Source organism: Cryptomeria japonica, chromosome 3 (genome assembly GCF_030272615.1).
Source record: "Cryptomeria japonica chromosome 3, Sugi_1.0, whole genome shotgun sequence".
Classification (NCBI taxonomy): Eukaryota; Viridiplantae; Streptophyta; class Pinopsida; order Cupressales; family Cupressaceae; genus Cryptomeria; species Cryptomeria japonica.
The window spans coordinates 110,209,025-110,227,073 of NC_081407.1; the positions used below are offsets into that span (position 1 = coordinate 110,209,025).

The 18,049-nt window shown below is 36.5% G+C and overlaps 1 protein-coding gene across 2 annotated transcripts in view; it reads right to left on the minus strand.

The window, feature by feature from the left end:
- Positions 1-12,084: 12,084 nt before the first annotated feature.
- The window catches only part of LOC131064910 (uncharacterized), a 31,086-nt gene continuing 25,121 nt past the window's right edge, over positions 12,085-18,049 (minus strand). Inside the window, exons 3-5 of one of the 2 annotated variants that reach the window (XM_057999237.2) lie at positions 17,714-17,971; positions 16,459-17,379; positions 12,085-12,219 (exon numbers count right to left, since the gene is read on the minus strand). In XM_057999237.2, coding sequence (XP_057855220.2) covers positions 12,190-12,219; positions 16,459-17,379; positions 17,714-17,959 — 1,197 coding nt within the window. In that variant the 5' untranslated portion in view covers positions 17,960-17,971 and the 3' untranslated portion in view covers positions 12,085-12,189. Of the gene's footprint in view, positions 12,220-16,418; positions 17,380-17,713; positions 17,972-18,049 lie in introns of both variants that reach the window. The other variant, XM_057999238.2, reaches the window with a different exon arrangement.

The window sequence follows — 18,049 nt, forward strand, 5'->3', positions numbered from 1 at the left end:
CTTTTTTCCAGTGGCGGTTGGATATCCACACTTGGTTCTATAACTGGTGTTTCAGTTGCTTCATGTGTATCAGTAATGACCGGTTGTTGTTCAGTTTCTTTAACAGGTTCAATGACATTGTTAGTTAGATCAACAATATCTTCAACTTCATCCACTGAGAATCTTACCGGTGTGGAGCTTGTGTCATCCTTATCCTTGACAGGATAGACAATATCTGGTGTAATAAACTCTTCAACATCTAGCTCTGGTGGAGCTCTAGTGTCAGGTTGATTAGGTTTATTATCATATCCTTTCAAAAGTGCATTCATCCTTTGAATATCTTGGGCTATAAGATGAGTATCATCTTCAATAGGTTGAAACTTTACATCCAATAACCTTAGTCTCCTTGATTTAGAATGAAACCGCCCTTTGTACTTAGCAAGCAATGCTAACAACTCATCTCAAGACAACTCAGGAAAATATTGGATAAAAACTCTATCAATAATTTCTTGATCCTTATCTACAACCATTTGCCATTTATTTTCAAGAATTGAATATAAAGAATCATAAATGTCCTTTTTAATATCGTGTGGTAACCGGTTGTATTGACATAGGTAATAGCTTCAGATTCCTCTCAAAATGACTTGCTGGCTTCCAAGATGTAACATCAATAGAAACATTTTGCTTAGGGATTTCCCCTACAGATTTAGATTTCTTACCAGTTGCCTTTAGCTTCTTCTTCTCTTCATCACACTCAGTTCCCTCAGATTCTCCTTGAAGAATGAGATGTCTTCCTCTCGTCTTTGTTACAGTCTGCTTCTTTGCATATACTTTGGGTATTGGTTCCTTTTTTATTTGAATACTTCTAGTCACCCTTGTACCGGTGGTTACAGTAGTGCTTGCTCAACTTTCTTCTTTTTCTCCTTGGTACTATTGGGTTGAGTAGGTGCAATTCTTTCTTGTTACGTTCCCAATATTTTCTTCTTTTTATCCTTAGGAGATGCCAAAAGGTTGTTGGCATAACCGGTTAGTAAGTCATAATTGACTTCATAGCTCATTTCTTTCATCTCTTCTTCTCTTGGTTCAACGGCCTCCATAAGGCAAAAGTCAGTGGTTACAGTGAAACAGATGTCTTTTTCAAAGTGTTTCACCACTTCATTTGATAACCTTATTCTCATGCTCATCTTCTTTTGAAACTCATTAAAATATATGTTCATGGCAACAGAAAATGTGTTCTTCGCAGCCTTAATGCTATTCTTGATTTGGGTTGTAATTGGTATGTCCTTAGACCATTGAATATCACCAATTCCAGGAATGAAATTCTGAAAGTAGAAAAATAAACCAATCAACAGGCCATATCTAAACTTTTGACTGTTGTCTTTCTTAATTAGCATCAATTGACTTCTCATTGCGTTGCACAAATCATAATTTTCATTCTCTACCATCATCCTGTAGGCGGCATGGACAACAACAGATGGTACCCTGTTCATCCTGATAGAATGAAATGTTCGGTAGCCAATAACCATTGTTGCAAATCTGACTCCTAGATTTGCAATGTTGTTGACCGATATAGCATGACCGTCAACAATGGTCTTTGTCAGTGCAATCACAGTCTCCTTTGAGATTGTCCTCAATTTTGGTACTTCACCGGTTTGGCAGAAACCAGTCACTATATGAATAGCCTCCTTAGTGATTGTGTGAGACCTGTCAAGATACATATTCCCTCCATGTACACGCCTAAGGATAATCCTGACATGTTGCTCTTCAAAATCTTCTAGAAAATATACCACATTATGAAAACCTTTCTCATGAACCCTAATATATTCGAGTTTGATCTTCCCATTCTTATCACACAAAGATTTAAGCTGAGAATAGATTGCTAATGACCCTAGATCCTCAATTTTGCAATCAATGTAACTAGACAAATCTCCTTTAATCAAAACACCATTAGGAACTTGAGACAATGCATTATATGATTCTATTTTATCCGATCCCATAGACTCTATAGCTTCAGCAGTAATCATAAGACTCTCTGCTAGTGTAGACGATGATGCCATTTGAAATAATCTGACTTACAAGAGAAGATTGATCAAGATACCTTATTCCCTTCAAGCTGCTAGGGTTTCCGGTTGCTCTCTCATTTTCACACTCAATTCGCCTACCTTCGCTTCAAATCCGCTTCGACTTTTGATCCGTAGCACAGATCCGTTTGCAATCAGCTAACAATGCTCTGTTTCGCTCTACAAGTGCTCACAAATTCTTCTTCGAATGCAATTAGGGTAAAAATAACTTAGTAGAACTTTCTTTTATCAACTTACCCACTGCATTAATTACACTACCAATAGGGTAACAAACCATAATTGCCACTTAACAAACTCGCTTATACCGATAGGTATATAACCTGTTGGTAATCCTTAGAAAATCAATAGGTAATAATATAAAAGATTCTCATGTTACAACTTGAAATGCAAAACTCTCTTACCATACACTCTTCAAGGAGTCCGGAAGTAGATTTACCGATATGCTCCCCTAAGGCTTGTTGAAAAACTTAGTTCACCTAGGATTCTCCAAACTAGGTTGAGGGTTTGATTCTTCTGCTGGCTTGTCCTCACTTTTCTTCTTCCAGATTTTGTTCATCTCTACTCTGGTTTCTTCAACATCAACCTTCTGCTTTCCTTTATGATCTTCAGAGTGGTTTACCAGTTTGTTCTTCTTTGCTCTACAGAACTTAGCCGTGTGTCTCGGTTTATGGCAATGATAGCAGGCCATCCCAGATGCTCTCCAAGGTCCTACATTACCTCTTCTAGTCCTTCTTTTGCATTTCATAGCAACATGACCAAAGTTATTGCAAATTGTGCAAATTACATTGGTTACCTTTTCCATCTCATGGGGATTGAATCGGTTGACATAGGGTTTTTGCTAGTTCATGCTTCTCCGGTTGTCAAAAGTCCTTCTCCAGTCACCGATAGGTCTTGGATTCATGTGAGGTGTCAGATTGTTCGCTCCATATCTGCATTCAACTTATCTATGTCCATACATATTGCATGTGTAATAATGACCTCCAAATCTTCTAGACACATATCTAGTATTAACATTATAGCTTGTGCTCTCATTAGATCTGCTTCTACAAACATTAGTAGTATGTCCAGGTTTGTGATAGATAAAGCAAACAGGTTTGTAATCTTTCTTACTGGTAGGCTTCTTATCCTTAGGAGCAGTTTTACGTTCATGCATGTTGCTCTTGGTATCGAAAGATTCTCCTTTCTCAGATGTGTTGAATCCTAATCTAGATGTGTCACCTTTCATTCTCTGAGATTGGATCTGCTCATCCAACATAGAGGAGCTCTTGTTAAATTTGTCAAGCTTCCCATCAACCTCAGTAAGCTCTTTGGTAAGATCTTCATTATGCTTGGTAAGAGTCTCTCTAAGAGGCATTGCCATCTCAAGATCTGATTGTAATGCTTTCTTCTCTTCCTTCTCCTCAAGCCAATGTTCCTGCAAAGTTGCATTCTCCTCCTTGATCTTAGAAATCTCATGATCACTCTCTTTGATCAGGTCTTCAGCTGCCCTCCTTGCTTCAAGTTATTGACTCATACAGATTGTTAGGGCTTCATATTCTCTCCTCAGGTTTAGCTTCTCATCATTCAGTTTCTCCACTTCTTTAGCCAGTGCATCAATATTGGCCTCCTCTGAAGAACTGTTGTTAGAGATCTCCAATAATTGCTCAGTCATCTCTCTCCTCTTTACTTGTGAAGCTTTGAATCTACCTCTCAGGGTTTCAAGTTCTTCCTTGGTTGCATCAAGTACTCTAGCCATCTCTCTATAACTCATATCCCCCATACCGACTTTAAGGTTTCCTTCCAAGCAGTTAGGCCTTAAGGAAGTTAGGCTCTGATACCAATTGATAGACTTATAAAGCACTAAGAGGGGGGGTGAATCAGTGATAGCAAAAACAATAACACTTTAAAACTAGACAGGTAAAAACAATTAACCAGTTTACTTAAGACTTTGCATGCAATCCAAAGTGTTATAACAACATTCACAATACGCAAAACATTCACCATAACACAAGTGTTTATACGTGGAAAACCCAACTGGGAAATGGGACTCACAAGTTAACTATCTGCATAAATAGGTAATTGACCGGTTAAGGCCTACAAAGTGCTCTGTTGGGAGCTAATCCTCTTAGAGATTCCAAAAGCCTTGTTAGAAGCTATACCTGGTTAAAGGTAATACCCTGTTAGGAGTAACCTCGATAGAGGATTTCAAATCCAAACTAATGGATTACCTGGTTAGAGGATTTGTACAATGAAGCTTGTTAGAGCTTACCCGGTTAGGGGATTTAACTATTGTAGTGATTAGAAAACAATAGGTGGTATGATCTAGAAATAACACATCTTGCTTGTATAGATCCTTTTCTGCTCACTCAATACTGCATCACCGACATACTCTGCAACTCCTTCAATAAATTGCATCAATTCTAACTCATAACACAACTTGTATCTTGCATATGTAAATAACTCATCACAATGCCTTTTTATAGACATTTGATTTCATGTCGGCTTCAAGAACCTCATCACAATTTCCTAGGTTCAGTGTATCTGGACAATCCTACATAAATCATCACCAAAAAAGTCAGTTAGAGATAACACATCATGACTGGTGATACCTCATCACATAATTTGTGAAACCGGTTTGAACACCGATACCAGTTTAGTGTTCACCACATCAAACTCATATACCGATTGTCTTCACGTGCCTCCTTGTTGCTCTCCGCTACAACTTGAAACTAGTAACAATGGAATTGACCAAAATCAATTGTCATTACTTCATATACCGAATGTCTACATATACCGATTTAGACACCTTCATACTGGTTAGACTTCTCTATACATATGATATCGGTATGCAATACAAAGACTTAGGAGCAGTACTGGTTTGACTTAACTAATGTGTGTGTGTGTGTGTGTGTGTTCCATCAATGACAACACATAAAGTCATCCAATACAAAAATCATCATCAAGCCAACAAGTTCCATACTAATTTTTTCCATGATGCATATCTAAGTGGTGTTAAGAGTTCAATTTGATATTTTCCCATTGCATAAACACACAAGCAAAAAAATGCAACCAATCACCACAAGTTTACCCTCCAAAATTACTCAATCAAGAATCCCCCTAGTAAAATATGATTTTACACTTTATACTTGATATGTTTACAAATGCTAAATGCCAAAAATAACAAACTAGACTTGATCTTGATACATACAAATGGCAAATTTGACCACACGCTCAAAGTATATTTTTTACACATAATGGAACCAATCTAATCACACCACTACCAAGTATAAGAAAAATCATGCACTTCCAAAAAATGACACTAAAAAATGTTAATGTAGAAGTAAACACAGATTCCCAAAAGTTTTCAAAACAAGAATTGCTGAAGAACACTTCTGAGAATCTGCAATTTGTGGAAAAACTAGCACCAAAATAAAAAATTAATTACACCACTATGAAGAGCACAAAATTCTACCTTACCAAAAAAAAAAAAAAAAAAAACTAAAAACTCACTTGCAAAAGGGTCTTGAGCCAGAGTTATGACCTTGCAAAGTTGGACTTAAAAATTGAAAACTTCATTGGAGAGGGAGGTTAAAAAATTTTGAACCTTGTTGATGCAATGTTGACATCAATAGAGAATATTCTTTGTTTGATGAAATATACTTAACTTGTGCTTGGAACAAAATATTCTTTGCAACCCCTAACATATGCTTTTACTTGTCACCAACGTGAAATATTTCTTTGTTGACAACATATCCCTCATGAAATATTTCACTACTCATGAACTAGTTTTTGGTGTCTACATACCTTGCATGGGCACCAATAACTGCCATTTGGCATTGTCTGGTTGCTCTGATGTATAAAAGTGCAATTTGGGTAGGGTATGACTTGTTGCAGATCTGTAAATTTGTTTATTATTTTTGAAAAGTTATTAAAAATAGAAATTAATTATTTTTTACCCAATTGTACCCGACTTGCACATGCTGGTATAGAGATGAGGCTAGTGAAATCTTTGAAAGATTTTGAAAAATATTCCCTATGATTTGATGACTAAGGGGTTTTTTTTTTTTTTTTTCTAATGGTCCCAGACAAGTGTCTGATTTTGACTACTTAACAGTCACACTTGGAATTTTTAGACCTTCTAAGCACAATGGTATGGTTAGTTTTGGCCCAAAATGCTCTAAAATTGCATCTACCTACTAGATCTGACAATTACCTCCCAGCTTCAAACCCTCAGATTTTACCTCAAATGTTTGATTTGGATGAAACAAAAGACAAAACTAACTTTCTCAAACTCTCTGAACTCAATGGTGAGCTCAAATATGTACTAGCAAGCTCCAATTTTGACTTGCAATACAAACCCACAAAGAGGAAACCCTCAAATTTGGTATTTCAATCATTTTTTTTTATTCTCCAAATCATTGAGAAGTTATCCCATAAGCTCTGACACCATGTAAGAGTTGGAATAGAATACTTTGTACCATGCAAGATTGTCTGAAGATCATAACCACCCAAGATCTAGACACTTTATGAAAGCACACAAAAGATTAGCTACAAAAGATGCAAATGATATATTACTTACCATATTATGAGATTACAAAGGGGACCCTTTGGTTATATAGGCCAAGATGAACATAGGATTGCATAAGATTATGACACATGTCTTAATCTTATGACTCGAGACAATTAACATGATAAAAACTAAATTACCCAAGAAACAAGAAGCAAATGTGATAAGATAAGATCACATGACACCTTTAAGTTTTAGAAAGATTCCTAGAACCCATGTCTACCCTAAGTAAAATAACATGTGTGATAAAGACCTAGGTGATGAATTGGGTAGGTAAAACACCTATTTCACACCAATAGTTGTTGTATGTTGTCCCAAAACAAGTTGACTTGGATCTTTGTGTTGTCAAAAGCTTCACTTTTTGACCGATCAAATAATTGGCATGCTTTAGTGGAAATCGAGTGGGGTTGCTTCTTGTTCTTCTATTCTACTTGGATAACCTACTATCAACGATGATGATAATTTAGTCTTGTTGAAGAGCCATATGGTGTTGATTAGTGCTTGCATTAGTTTAATATTGAACAAGGAATATCTATCATGACATTCTGGTTTGACAAATTGATATCAAATTAGAATACTTTATTTGTAATATTTTATCATAATTTTAATAAGCATATGCACAATATAAGGTATTTTGAACTAAATTCTTGTTTTTTAGGGTGGAAATATGTATATATTTATGATTATTTTTTGTTTTTTTGTACAAACATATCCAACCCTGCCCAAAAAATGTTGTAACCAAATTTATGTGCTTACACCCGATTTGGCAACTTAGGCAACAACTCCAAGTTTACCTATTGGCAACACGAATCACTCTAGCTCTATAAACGGTAGAAGCTTAATAGTCTCGCCTATAATCATCTAACCAGAAGGTTTGATCTATCTTACATTAGGTTGCATAGCATTTAATAAGAATGCAATTTGCCATGGAAGACCCACTCTAATGTCTACACACCACATGCACATGATTACACAAGCAAAGCAATACTAGGACTTACACTTTTATAATGTCATGAAAAACAATCATATCATGTGGCATTTTACCGGGTTCTTCTGACCTCCCCCACCTCCTAGGTTGCTCTCGAGGTACCTTGGGAGAATCCAATGAGGAACTAATAAATGACCAAAACCAAAATCATACCTGCACAACTATGTGAAGGTGTGTGGGGTTAGAAGAACCCGATAACATAGCCCCAAAAGAACCAATAGGAAAATTGGGGTGCTTGGGAGGACCCAAGGGCTGCCCCAAATAGAAAAAATAAATATAATCATTTCTATAATAAAAAAAAATGCCTACATAATTTTGCCCTTAAGTGAAATTTGTGAGAATGTCATGCATCATGAAGGTTTTTCACATAAGAAACTTGATTACAATGAGAGGGTTATGAGGAATTGGGATCCAACTCATGAGTGTGTTGACTTAGATATTATTGTAGCAAAACTTGCCAGAAAATATCTTTATATGGGGTAGCTTGTATAGTACATTGCCAGTGGAAGTGGCATTGTAACTCATTGTGGTTCAAGTGAAACTGAACCAAATGTTAAGACTTTAATTTTTTTTTTATGAAGAGCAATATGAAGATAATTAAATATCGATTGTAATTTTTGTTGTGCAACGACATTTATCAAATCATTGAATTATGAATTTATGCATAGTTTCATTTTAGCAAATTATGAGGTATTCAAATATTTTTTTATTGGCAGTTATTAGTATCATTGTTTTATATAATATAATTTTAAATTTTTTAATACTTATATATATATATATATATATATATTCCCATACCTGTACCCAAGGAAAAAAAATTGCTGCACAAGGTTCCAATACCTGTACCTGCAGCTATACTGGAACTGGTAACTTAGTCTTGGGGCAACAAATTACAACACTACAAAATATATAACCTCCCTTTGCTATTGAGAATAAACATAAACAAGGACTTTCAACCTCTCTACGATATTACACGATAATTTGTTAATAAATGCTAGCATACACTCCAAATTTTGCCAAGACATTTCATGCACCCCCAGATTCCCACTTTAAGGTGGTCAATAATGGAGCTGACATTCAAGGCAGTGCCATCATTATTATTATGAGGCTGATCCGAGCCCAATTGTAGTATTTAAGGATGGATCTGATGAAGCCAACAAGGCAGGTTCTCATTCTGGACACAAGAAGATCCAGAAATTCAGAATTCTTTCGTTCCAGTCTCATCTAGGTTAGAGCACATCAAAATAGTATCTGCTTAATTAAAAAAGCTGCCTTGTAAATAAGAAACTATTTCCAAATTGAAGCAAAATCCCACATGCAGCCTCTCCTAGAATATATTGGGTGTTGTCCACAAACAATATGCTCTCTTAATAACTGTTGTGTTCTTTATTGTGTAACATAAGATGCAGAGTCTCAAAAATGATAAAATTTAAGTTACCCATCTCCTACTATAGTTCTGAGTGACTGACCTTAAAGGAAAAGAAAAGGAATGATTTACACAGTGATGCAAAGAAAAGCCACTAGGTTGAGTTCCAGAAATTAGCAATAAAATTCAAGGTGCAAAAAATTAATTGCAATGGTCTTTTAAAAGAAACCAAATTTTAATAAATAACAATCTCAAAAAGCATTCAAGTAGAGAAAGAGTTTCATCTGCTATCTGTCATGGGGTTTAAAGTTTAAACCCTTTCAGGACCATGGTTTCCTAAAGATCCTATTGTACAATGCAACTATTCAAAGAGGACTCTATTCAGGAGGGACTGCAAGGGTTGAGTGCTTCTGCATATGCTTTTTTCTTGTGTGGCTTTAAAGCATTTCCTGCTCAATTGCACCTTATTTAGCCTGTGAAACATCTTGACTACAAGACTTGGTTATAATGAATTACAAACAGACAATTTATCTGGAGCGCAAACCTCTGAAGGGTGTAAGCCAACCCTTGCTGAAAGAATGGATTCCTCCTACAACTATTCGCTTAAATCCAATAGTTTGCGGATCCTCCGTAACTTCCTGCCTGGAAAGAGATGAAATACCAGGAAGTATCTTACTCTGAACATTTCATGGACAACATTTTCCCCTTTTGTATGTACTAAAATCATGATTGACAGAAAGAATTTTTCTTTTGCCCTTCCCTGTCATCCTTTGCAATTGGTTCAAAGTATTCTTCTTCATTTCTTTCTGGAAGTATCAATGTCATGGACTCAGAAAGCGCACTAATTGAACAAGGACTAAAAACTTTTGTTGGCATTGGATCTTAGTATAAGTCTGATCCTTCAACATTTGAAAAACCAACTGGAGATAATAATGAATCATCAACTTCTTCTCTAGATCCTGTAGATGCATACTCCAAGCAGTTTATGTTGCTAGGAATCATATTTGCAAACCATTCTAATGAATTTCTCACACCTGAAAAATTATGTACATTTGAAGGTTTCAAGTTATCTAACCTAATTTTTAGAAGGGTCTCTGCTGCAAGATATGTGCTCTCTGATAAATCCACAACACTTCCAGCATTTTCCACTTGGTGAAGCTGCAGACTGCAAGAGAATTCTTTTCCTGAATTCAAAGTGGGTTTCACATTACTTTTATCAATGTAAGCTAACAGCTTTGTTAACTTTAGGACTCTTCAGACTGCCTCCTCAATGTGAATACCATTCTCATTTTTTTCTTTTTGTTCAAAATTCATTTTGGCTGGGCTTGAATCACACAAACCTTGTTCTAAGCACTTTTTGTTCTGCTGATTGCCACTATTCCCCTGTGGTAATTTACCAGGACTTATATGAGCAAAGATTTTCCTCTCCCTGCTAAGTGTATCAGGGTCTTCCAGAACATGGCAAGACTTGCTGTATACCACTTGAGATGGTTTTTCAATCCTTTTGTCATAATCATCTCTAGCTTGTTTAGTTTCCATCTCAATGTGCACAGGATACACCCAATTTTTCCTTGTAACATATTTTTTCCAAAAACTGGGCAGTTTTCTCTTTAAAATGCATACAAAGTGGAACTTCTAGTTCAGGCTGCTGATGAAGATTACTTGAAGTTAAGACGAACTGGAACCCAGGCTCCCCCAGTTGCTTAGTATCAGAACAAGAAAATCTAGATTCTGCCCCATTGATATTGGAAATATTATCATTCTGACCAGAAATCATCTTCTCTTTAGATGTCATCATTTGAATGCCACGACCAGTAAGACAGGCTGTAGCATGCAAATGGACTGGTTTATGCGTACAATCATGACCTGTTGAAGCAAGCAATTGCTCATCAAAATCCTGATTATCTAGAATTCCTGGTCTTGGCAATCCATCTCTGGCTTGTATCTCTCCATGCTTTACAACATTATTCTCATCTAGTATGCAGTTACCCATCCAAATTGAATCACAAGCCAAGGAAACGTTTAGATTATCTTTCCAGGAAAATGGAACTACTCTGTCAACAAACTTATCTGCTGAATGACTCCTACTCATGTGAGTAACACCTCTTAGTGTTGACAAGTGCTTTCCACCTAGATCAGAAATGCCCATATTTTTCATGGGTGTTATCATCTTCACATAATTGCTTTCACAATCTTGGACACCTGCTGACAATTCCCCTATGGTGAAACATGCACTCCTTTCAGCATTTCCTCCATTGGAATGCACAGAACCTTGGCATGTGTCTTGGATGGTTCTACTTATATTCTCAGTGTTTTCTTTACAAGGGATATCTGCTTGATTTTTAAAATTGAAATGATCTGATGCATTAAAGATAGGATTCTTGATGGCGTGGTTTGAAGGACCAAGTGTTAGACCTATTGTGCTGGCTATATTTAGATCAATATGACAAGAAACTTGGGGACCATTTCCAACATTTCGTCCTCCAGAGATCAGCCAGTGTGGCAGTTCATTCATATATGTGGATTTAAGGGCCCAGGAACTCTCCTCTAAGCCTCTTGATAATGATCCCGATAAACAAGGAGTAGATGAAGGTGTTGGATGGAAAACAACTTGTTGATGGATGCTCCTTGGTGTATCAGCAGAGACTGATTGACTTAGATCCTGCCCCATACTTGAGAATGTAAACTGATTCCATGAACAGTTTGATTGATTGTGATTTGTATACCATTTATGTCTGTAAAACCCAGAAACCTCTCCTATCACATTCATTCCATTTGTACTACTACAAATAGAGTCTTGCCCATAAGTAAAAGATTGTAAATCAAGATTCTGCATTTGAAAAACTACTGCTGCAGGTAAGACTGGGTTTACCTTATATTGAATGAACATCAATGGGAAACTGACTAAAAGCATCTTCATTTTTCTTCCACAGTGCTAGGGGTAAAATTCCCCCTTCTGAGTTTTCTGTACGTCTCTGAGAAACAACATTATGGGATCTAAGCAATGGAGAAGGAGATATTGCTATAGATGATCCTATCGAGGAATCCATTATGGATATAAGGTTGCTCTGTTGCGTGGGGTTGGACCAACAATTGCCTATCACTATTTGCTCCTGACAAAGAAGGGGCTGGATATTATTTTTTCCCAGAAGCATTCTATCAACACCATCAATGTCAGGTTGGCTTGCCTGATATGTAGCTAATGGCTTCTGCCAAATTAATCTTTGTTTTAGAGTATTGCTGTTGATGAACCCTGGCCCTGCAAATAAAAGATAGTTAGACTGACATCTTTGCTTTCTATCCTAGCAAAAGGAAAATTGAAATCTCTGCATGCCACTATACATTTAGGTTAAATTTATTGTTAGATTAAAAATTAAAATAAAAAAGATTAAAAAAGTAAAAAATATGTACTGACAAGAGGGAAAGAGAACTGATTAATAAACAGGTTACAGACCAAGAAAGAATGCTCAGCTAGGCCAAAAATAAGTAACAAAAAAACATTTTTGGCCCAGCAAAAAAGTAAAGGAAACAATGAGAAAAATCATAATGTAAATTTACACAAAAAACTGATTGTAAAATTGTATGAGGCATATAAGCAATATGGATATGTATGGTCATACAATTAGTTTTCCAAGTAGTCAAACTGGTTGAATGATCTTAATCTGTGGCCCAGTAGTGAACCGAGAGGCAATGCACTAAATGGATTCAATGTGCTATGTGCACAACAATTTATGATTGATTAGAGTGCACCAACAGTACTTAGAGATGAACCAGAGAAAATATACAAACAGTAGAACAAGAAGCAAGAAATATCACACAAGGTTATATTGTGCAAGTTATGTGAAATTATCTAAGAGGTTATAGATGAATCAACCAAAACACTGTACCATCTGGCCAACTATTCCATGAAACTATAATATACAAGAGGAGGCAAAGACAGCTTGGCAATTACAAAAAAATGGAACCACTTATCAGTAAATAGCACATTGAACAATTATCTAAGAAATGCAACCACTTACTATTACAACTTAATGTAAGTGGGTTTATCTTAGATTTGCAGCAAGCAAAAATTGGTATTAGTGTAAGTGGTATGAATACAAAGATAAGATGGAAGATTAGGTTCAAAGGTAGTAATGATTATTATCTTCAACACACTTAGTGATGGTGTGTGGACCATATTGAAAAAGACAAATTTTGCATTGAAGTCCAGTGAGTCTTTCCTTATACAAATGAAACCATAATATATCATCAGCCTTAAACTGGTCAAGCATCAGACTTTTACATAATAGTTTGCACTTGCTGCTAGATGTGTTTGAGATGTCCAATGAACTTGGCTGCTTTGTCAAGTTTGTTTTGCTGAATAGTTTGCTACTGTTGAAGGTAGCATAGGTAAGGCTGCACTAATGGGTGCCAATGGTTGGAAACCAAACAAACCTCAAAAGGGCATTAATTTTAGTGTTGTGAAGAGCTCTGTAGTAGTTATGTTAAATGAAATGTAGCCTCTCATCTCAAATAATATGCTTACGCTACATAAATGTGTGCCTTATTGGAAACCCAAACAAATCTTGACCGGGCTATGCTCTCTAGAGCTATGAAGAGCTCTATTGTAGTTTGATAAAGAAAGAGTAGAGTATTATCCAATGTGTAATGCTTCTTGAAATTGGACACTCTGAAAAAATGCACGTACATCAGCCTGAAGATAAAATACAGTAGACTTAGTAGGCCCTGTGTTTATCATTGACCAAAATGCTTTGTAGCAATTGTTCAAGAAATTAGTGACTATCAGATATTATAGCAGCTTGAAATCAAAAGTTAATGCATAAATTATAAAAGAATGGTTGATTTGTTTTTTGAGCTGAAATAGCACTTTTTACATGGCATGAGAATTGCCTTTTTGAGAATCTATTCACTGCTTCATAAAGACAGTCATTTCCATGCTTGGTAGAAGGTAGACATCAAAGAAAATCCATGGAAACTAGTTCTCAACATCTGTTCAATACTGGCAAAGGATAATGCATTCCTCACTTCTTTTTGGCAAGCTTGGATATAGCACATGCAGTGTAGGATCTGCTATATTTTCCAATCCCAAGAAATCATAAAGTTCTCTAAAGGTCTTTGATGTAATTCATACTTGAATAAGGCATGTTCTTGGTTAGATAAAAATGTACCCTATATGCTTCAGCAATAATGCCATAATATTGTATCTCCTTTCTACTTACAACCCAAGGCAGTTGAACTAGCTCATCTACTTGAAGTCAACATTGATGGTATCCTTTGAGCTGTGCATGTCAGTCTGTCTTATTGAGTCGTAGTTTTCTCTAGGGATTGTGTCCATTTTATTGGTTGGAGCATTTGCTTCAGACCTTAACAATCTAGTTGTTTTCTTAAATATTCTAACTTAAGATAGGTGCCTATTCCTGTACTTTATTACATTTATTTTGCATTTCTTCTCCTTCATGAGAATAAATACTTACCCTGCAGAATGAGAGTTTCAGAAGAGAAGAATTAATTCAGAACCTATTCCATGGCATATTCTGCGCCTCTGGCCATGTCTTAACTTCTGTCAAGATATCATTCATGTATTTGAAGCTTCTTTGTTCTATTGGTATCCCAGAAAGACACATTAAGCAGGTCATGATATAGCTGCTTGTTTCTGTTAATCCATGAACAGACAGTGACTTTAAACAAGTATTTAGAGGCAACTGCACAGTGCAAGTCCAGTGATACATGATTACCCTGCCCTTGTGAAATCTAGCTAGCTGTCAGACTGTATTCTAAGTCCAGTGGACAACGAATGATATCACACAATCTGGAAGGCACATGACAATGCCGACTATTTGAAGTTGACAACAGAAAGACAATTCCAGAAGCTAATAGTGTTTAGAGAATATCCAGTTGTATAATAAAAAACACTACTAATATCTACTTCCACAGAGTTTCCTGACAGGGGGACCAAGGGTCTAGATTTGGGGACGGCAAGGAGACAGCGGAGGGATGGCGGTGGAGCGGCAGCGCTGATATACAAATTGAGGTGAATTGAAATATTCACAACACAAAATCTGTAATATAACATCTCTATGAGTGCCCCATGAAAGGAAAACTACTTTTCACAAAGTTACAAGGTTGCAATCAGATGTAATGGAGTGTGCCATATAGCAAGCAACCTGGCGGCATCCTGATGGAGGTGGCAGAGGTGGTGGTGCTATGGGGGGGCATTTCCCCCAAGTCCCCAAGTCTCGGAATCATCCTCGTACAAGGGGCATGGGGTTTTCTGGGGGGGACACGTCCCCGTGGAACAAGAATTGCATCATTTAAACTGCTTATTTTCTTGGTTAAAGACATGATGAACTATCACGGTGCATATTTTACCTTGTTCTCTACTGCTTGAATGCTTGCTTTTCTTATAGTGCACCAGTTTTTGGAAAATCTGATCATCCACTAAAAGTTGCAAAGGTTAGAGAGGCTACAAAACAAATCTCCTCAGGCTACATTGGACTGATCAACACAAGAAGAAATAATTTTTGAGACCATTTACCATCAACTGAGATCCAAAATTCCCCAATTTATAAATTCTTATTACATTTTTTATTTTTCTTATGAACAAAATTTGAGTAGTTCATGTTTTGTTATGTTTGTCTTCCTCCTTTTCTGTCCCTTAAATACATTTTGGTTCATCAATTACATGTGAAAATGGCAGTTAAAACTAAAATTTTAGAAGAGTGTTGCCATTGAATTGGACAAAGATAATTATTTACAGTAGAAATGCATGATTCCAGAACTCTACAATTTCTGATCGGGTTTCAGTTACAAATATCTACCTGTGATATTTTTATCAGTATTCAACAACATAATTTTTGTGTCATACTCATTGACCCATCATGCATAGTGTTTCATAAGAACCCATATCTAATGAGCATGAATGGACTTAGCACTCATTGCATCTAGGTGATGCTCAAAAGGGTGAAGCATCAAGGCTTTCCAATAGATCACCCATCCCAATACTCACATATTGAGGGAAACTATATAGATAAATACACTTGAGTCGGACCAGTAATAGGTTAGGTGATCTCCTAAGAAGTCCTGATGCTTCACCACTTTGAGCATCACCTAGATGCAATGAGTACTAAGTGGACCATTTGTGCTCATGAGAGAGGGGTTCTTGTGAACTACTACTCATGAAATATGAGTCAATGAATTTGACTAAAAATTAAGTAGTTGAATCTTGATAAAAATATCACATAATTTGATAAATTGCAAAAACAGCACCTAGTTGATAATAATTTACTTAAAACATATACTACCATAGAATCATACAACTCCAGTATTTCTGGCACATAAGCATAATGCCATTTTTTAAGGCAGTACATGTCAACTATTGCAGACAGAAAGCACTACAAAAATATCGATACACAAGTTTTCTGAAAGATTCATTTTATTATAAATTGAGCAAGTGCATACATTTAAAAAGAACACATCAAATCCTGTTTAGGCTCAAAACCTGAAAAATCCAATGTGGTTCTTTTGGATTTTCTTGTGTGGACCTCTCACCCGCTTCTATATCAAGGGATTGGCTGTTCTCCTTTCTCTTCTCAGGCTCAATCGAAAACTTTTTCCACTCAGCTCTGTGATCTTCATGTCTCTGATAGTCCTGACCTAATCCCCATGGTGCTCCAAAATATCTTTGACTTGGCAGAACAGACCTCTTTTTTTCAAGATCTTCTTGAACATGAGCATCAGCCCTACTAGAAGCTGCAGAAAAAAGTGTTGAATCCTCATTAAATCTCGAATGTTTGGCTTCCTTTGCTTCTTCTCTTTCTTTGTTATGGAAACCCATATCTAAAAGTGTTCCATTCGGCCTGTCATCTTTCTTTTTGCTTTTCTCCCACCCAGTACTAAGAGTAAGCTGCAAGTCACTTTCAGGCTCTACATCAGACTGAAACTTGAAGAAGTTTGACTCCTTTCCATTACCATGGATTTCCCTTTTTAAAAGTGGATCCTCTCGAAGCTCATCCACAGCTTCATCATCTACATATTCATCAGCTGGCTGTTCAAGATCAAAACGTCGAGGTGTGGCTCTGATAGGCTGTAACCTGTTAAAGTCTTTAAATCCACCATTGTTTTCCTTTGAGTTCAACACAATCAGAGTATTATGATCAACTAGACCAGACCCAGGAGTTTGCATGTTGTCTGTGCCCAAAGTAGGATGGCTACGACCTCTGTTGTCTTTTTCTCTCACAGACCCATCAAGAAAATCCCAAAGATTCCGTTTATCTTTTGATGTCTGCTGTTCTGGCCCAAAATGAAACAGAAGCTCTCCTGATCTCCTTGTTGGTGAAAAAGCTGATGAGGAGAAATCTTTCCTTCTAAGATCATCCATGAGGCTCTTTTGGACTTCATATAGACGATGGAGCTCGCGGACCTGCATTATCCAATAATCACTCAGATAATTAGACATATTCCAAATCCTATGCCTCAAGTGTATAGCATTGTTTAGTATTCACCCTTGCATCTTCTCTTTGCCTACTAATCTAAGTTACCTGAGCTCATATCAAGCATCCTCCATGTGTCAGTTCACTTCTTTAATAAACAGACTTTACATGAAATTGATGAAATTTAAGTTATTCTTGTGCTAGGTGTATGACATTGCATTTGCAGAGAACACACATTACAAAATGATCCATCATTTGTATTTTATTGGAATTAATATTTCGTCTTGAGATCACCCCAGATTATGACTAATGTTCCTTGCATACCTGTGATCTGAATATTTTTTCATGTTTAAGCATAGTTTGCTTCAGACTTTCCTTATCATATTCTGAACATTTTTCCATTGTATCTTGCTTAAAAATGCTGCAAGACTGATTTGTTCTCAACATCATCCCTGTGCCGTAGTCTGGCCAAGCATCTCCGAAGTTTTTTTTTGTTTTGACATCTTCCCATACATCCTTGTTGGAATCAAAAAATTGCAAAGAGTTATTGCATTGCACTTTGGCTCCCATTGCCACTAAAGTCTGCAGAGAAAATGCAAATGCAAGAGCTCAGATAAAATTTGAGGTATTGCAACACTAATTATAACCGTAAGAATTGAA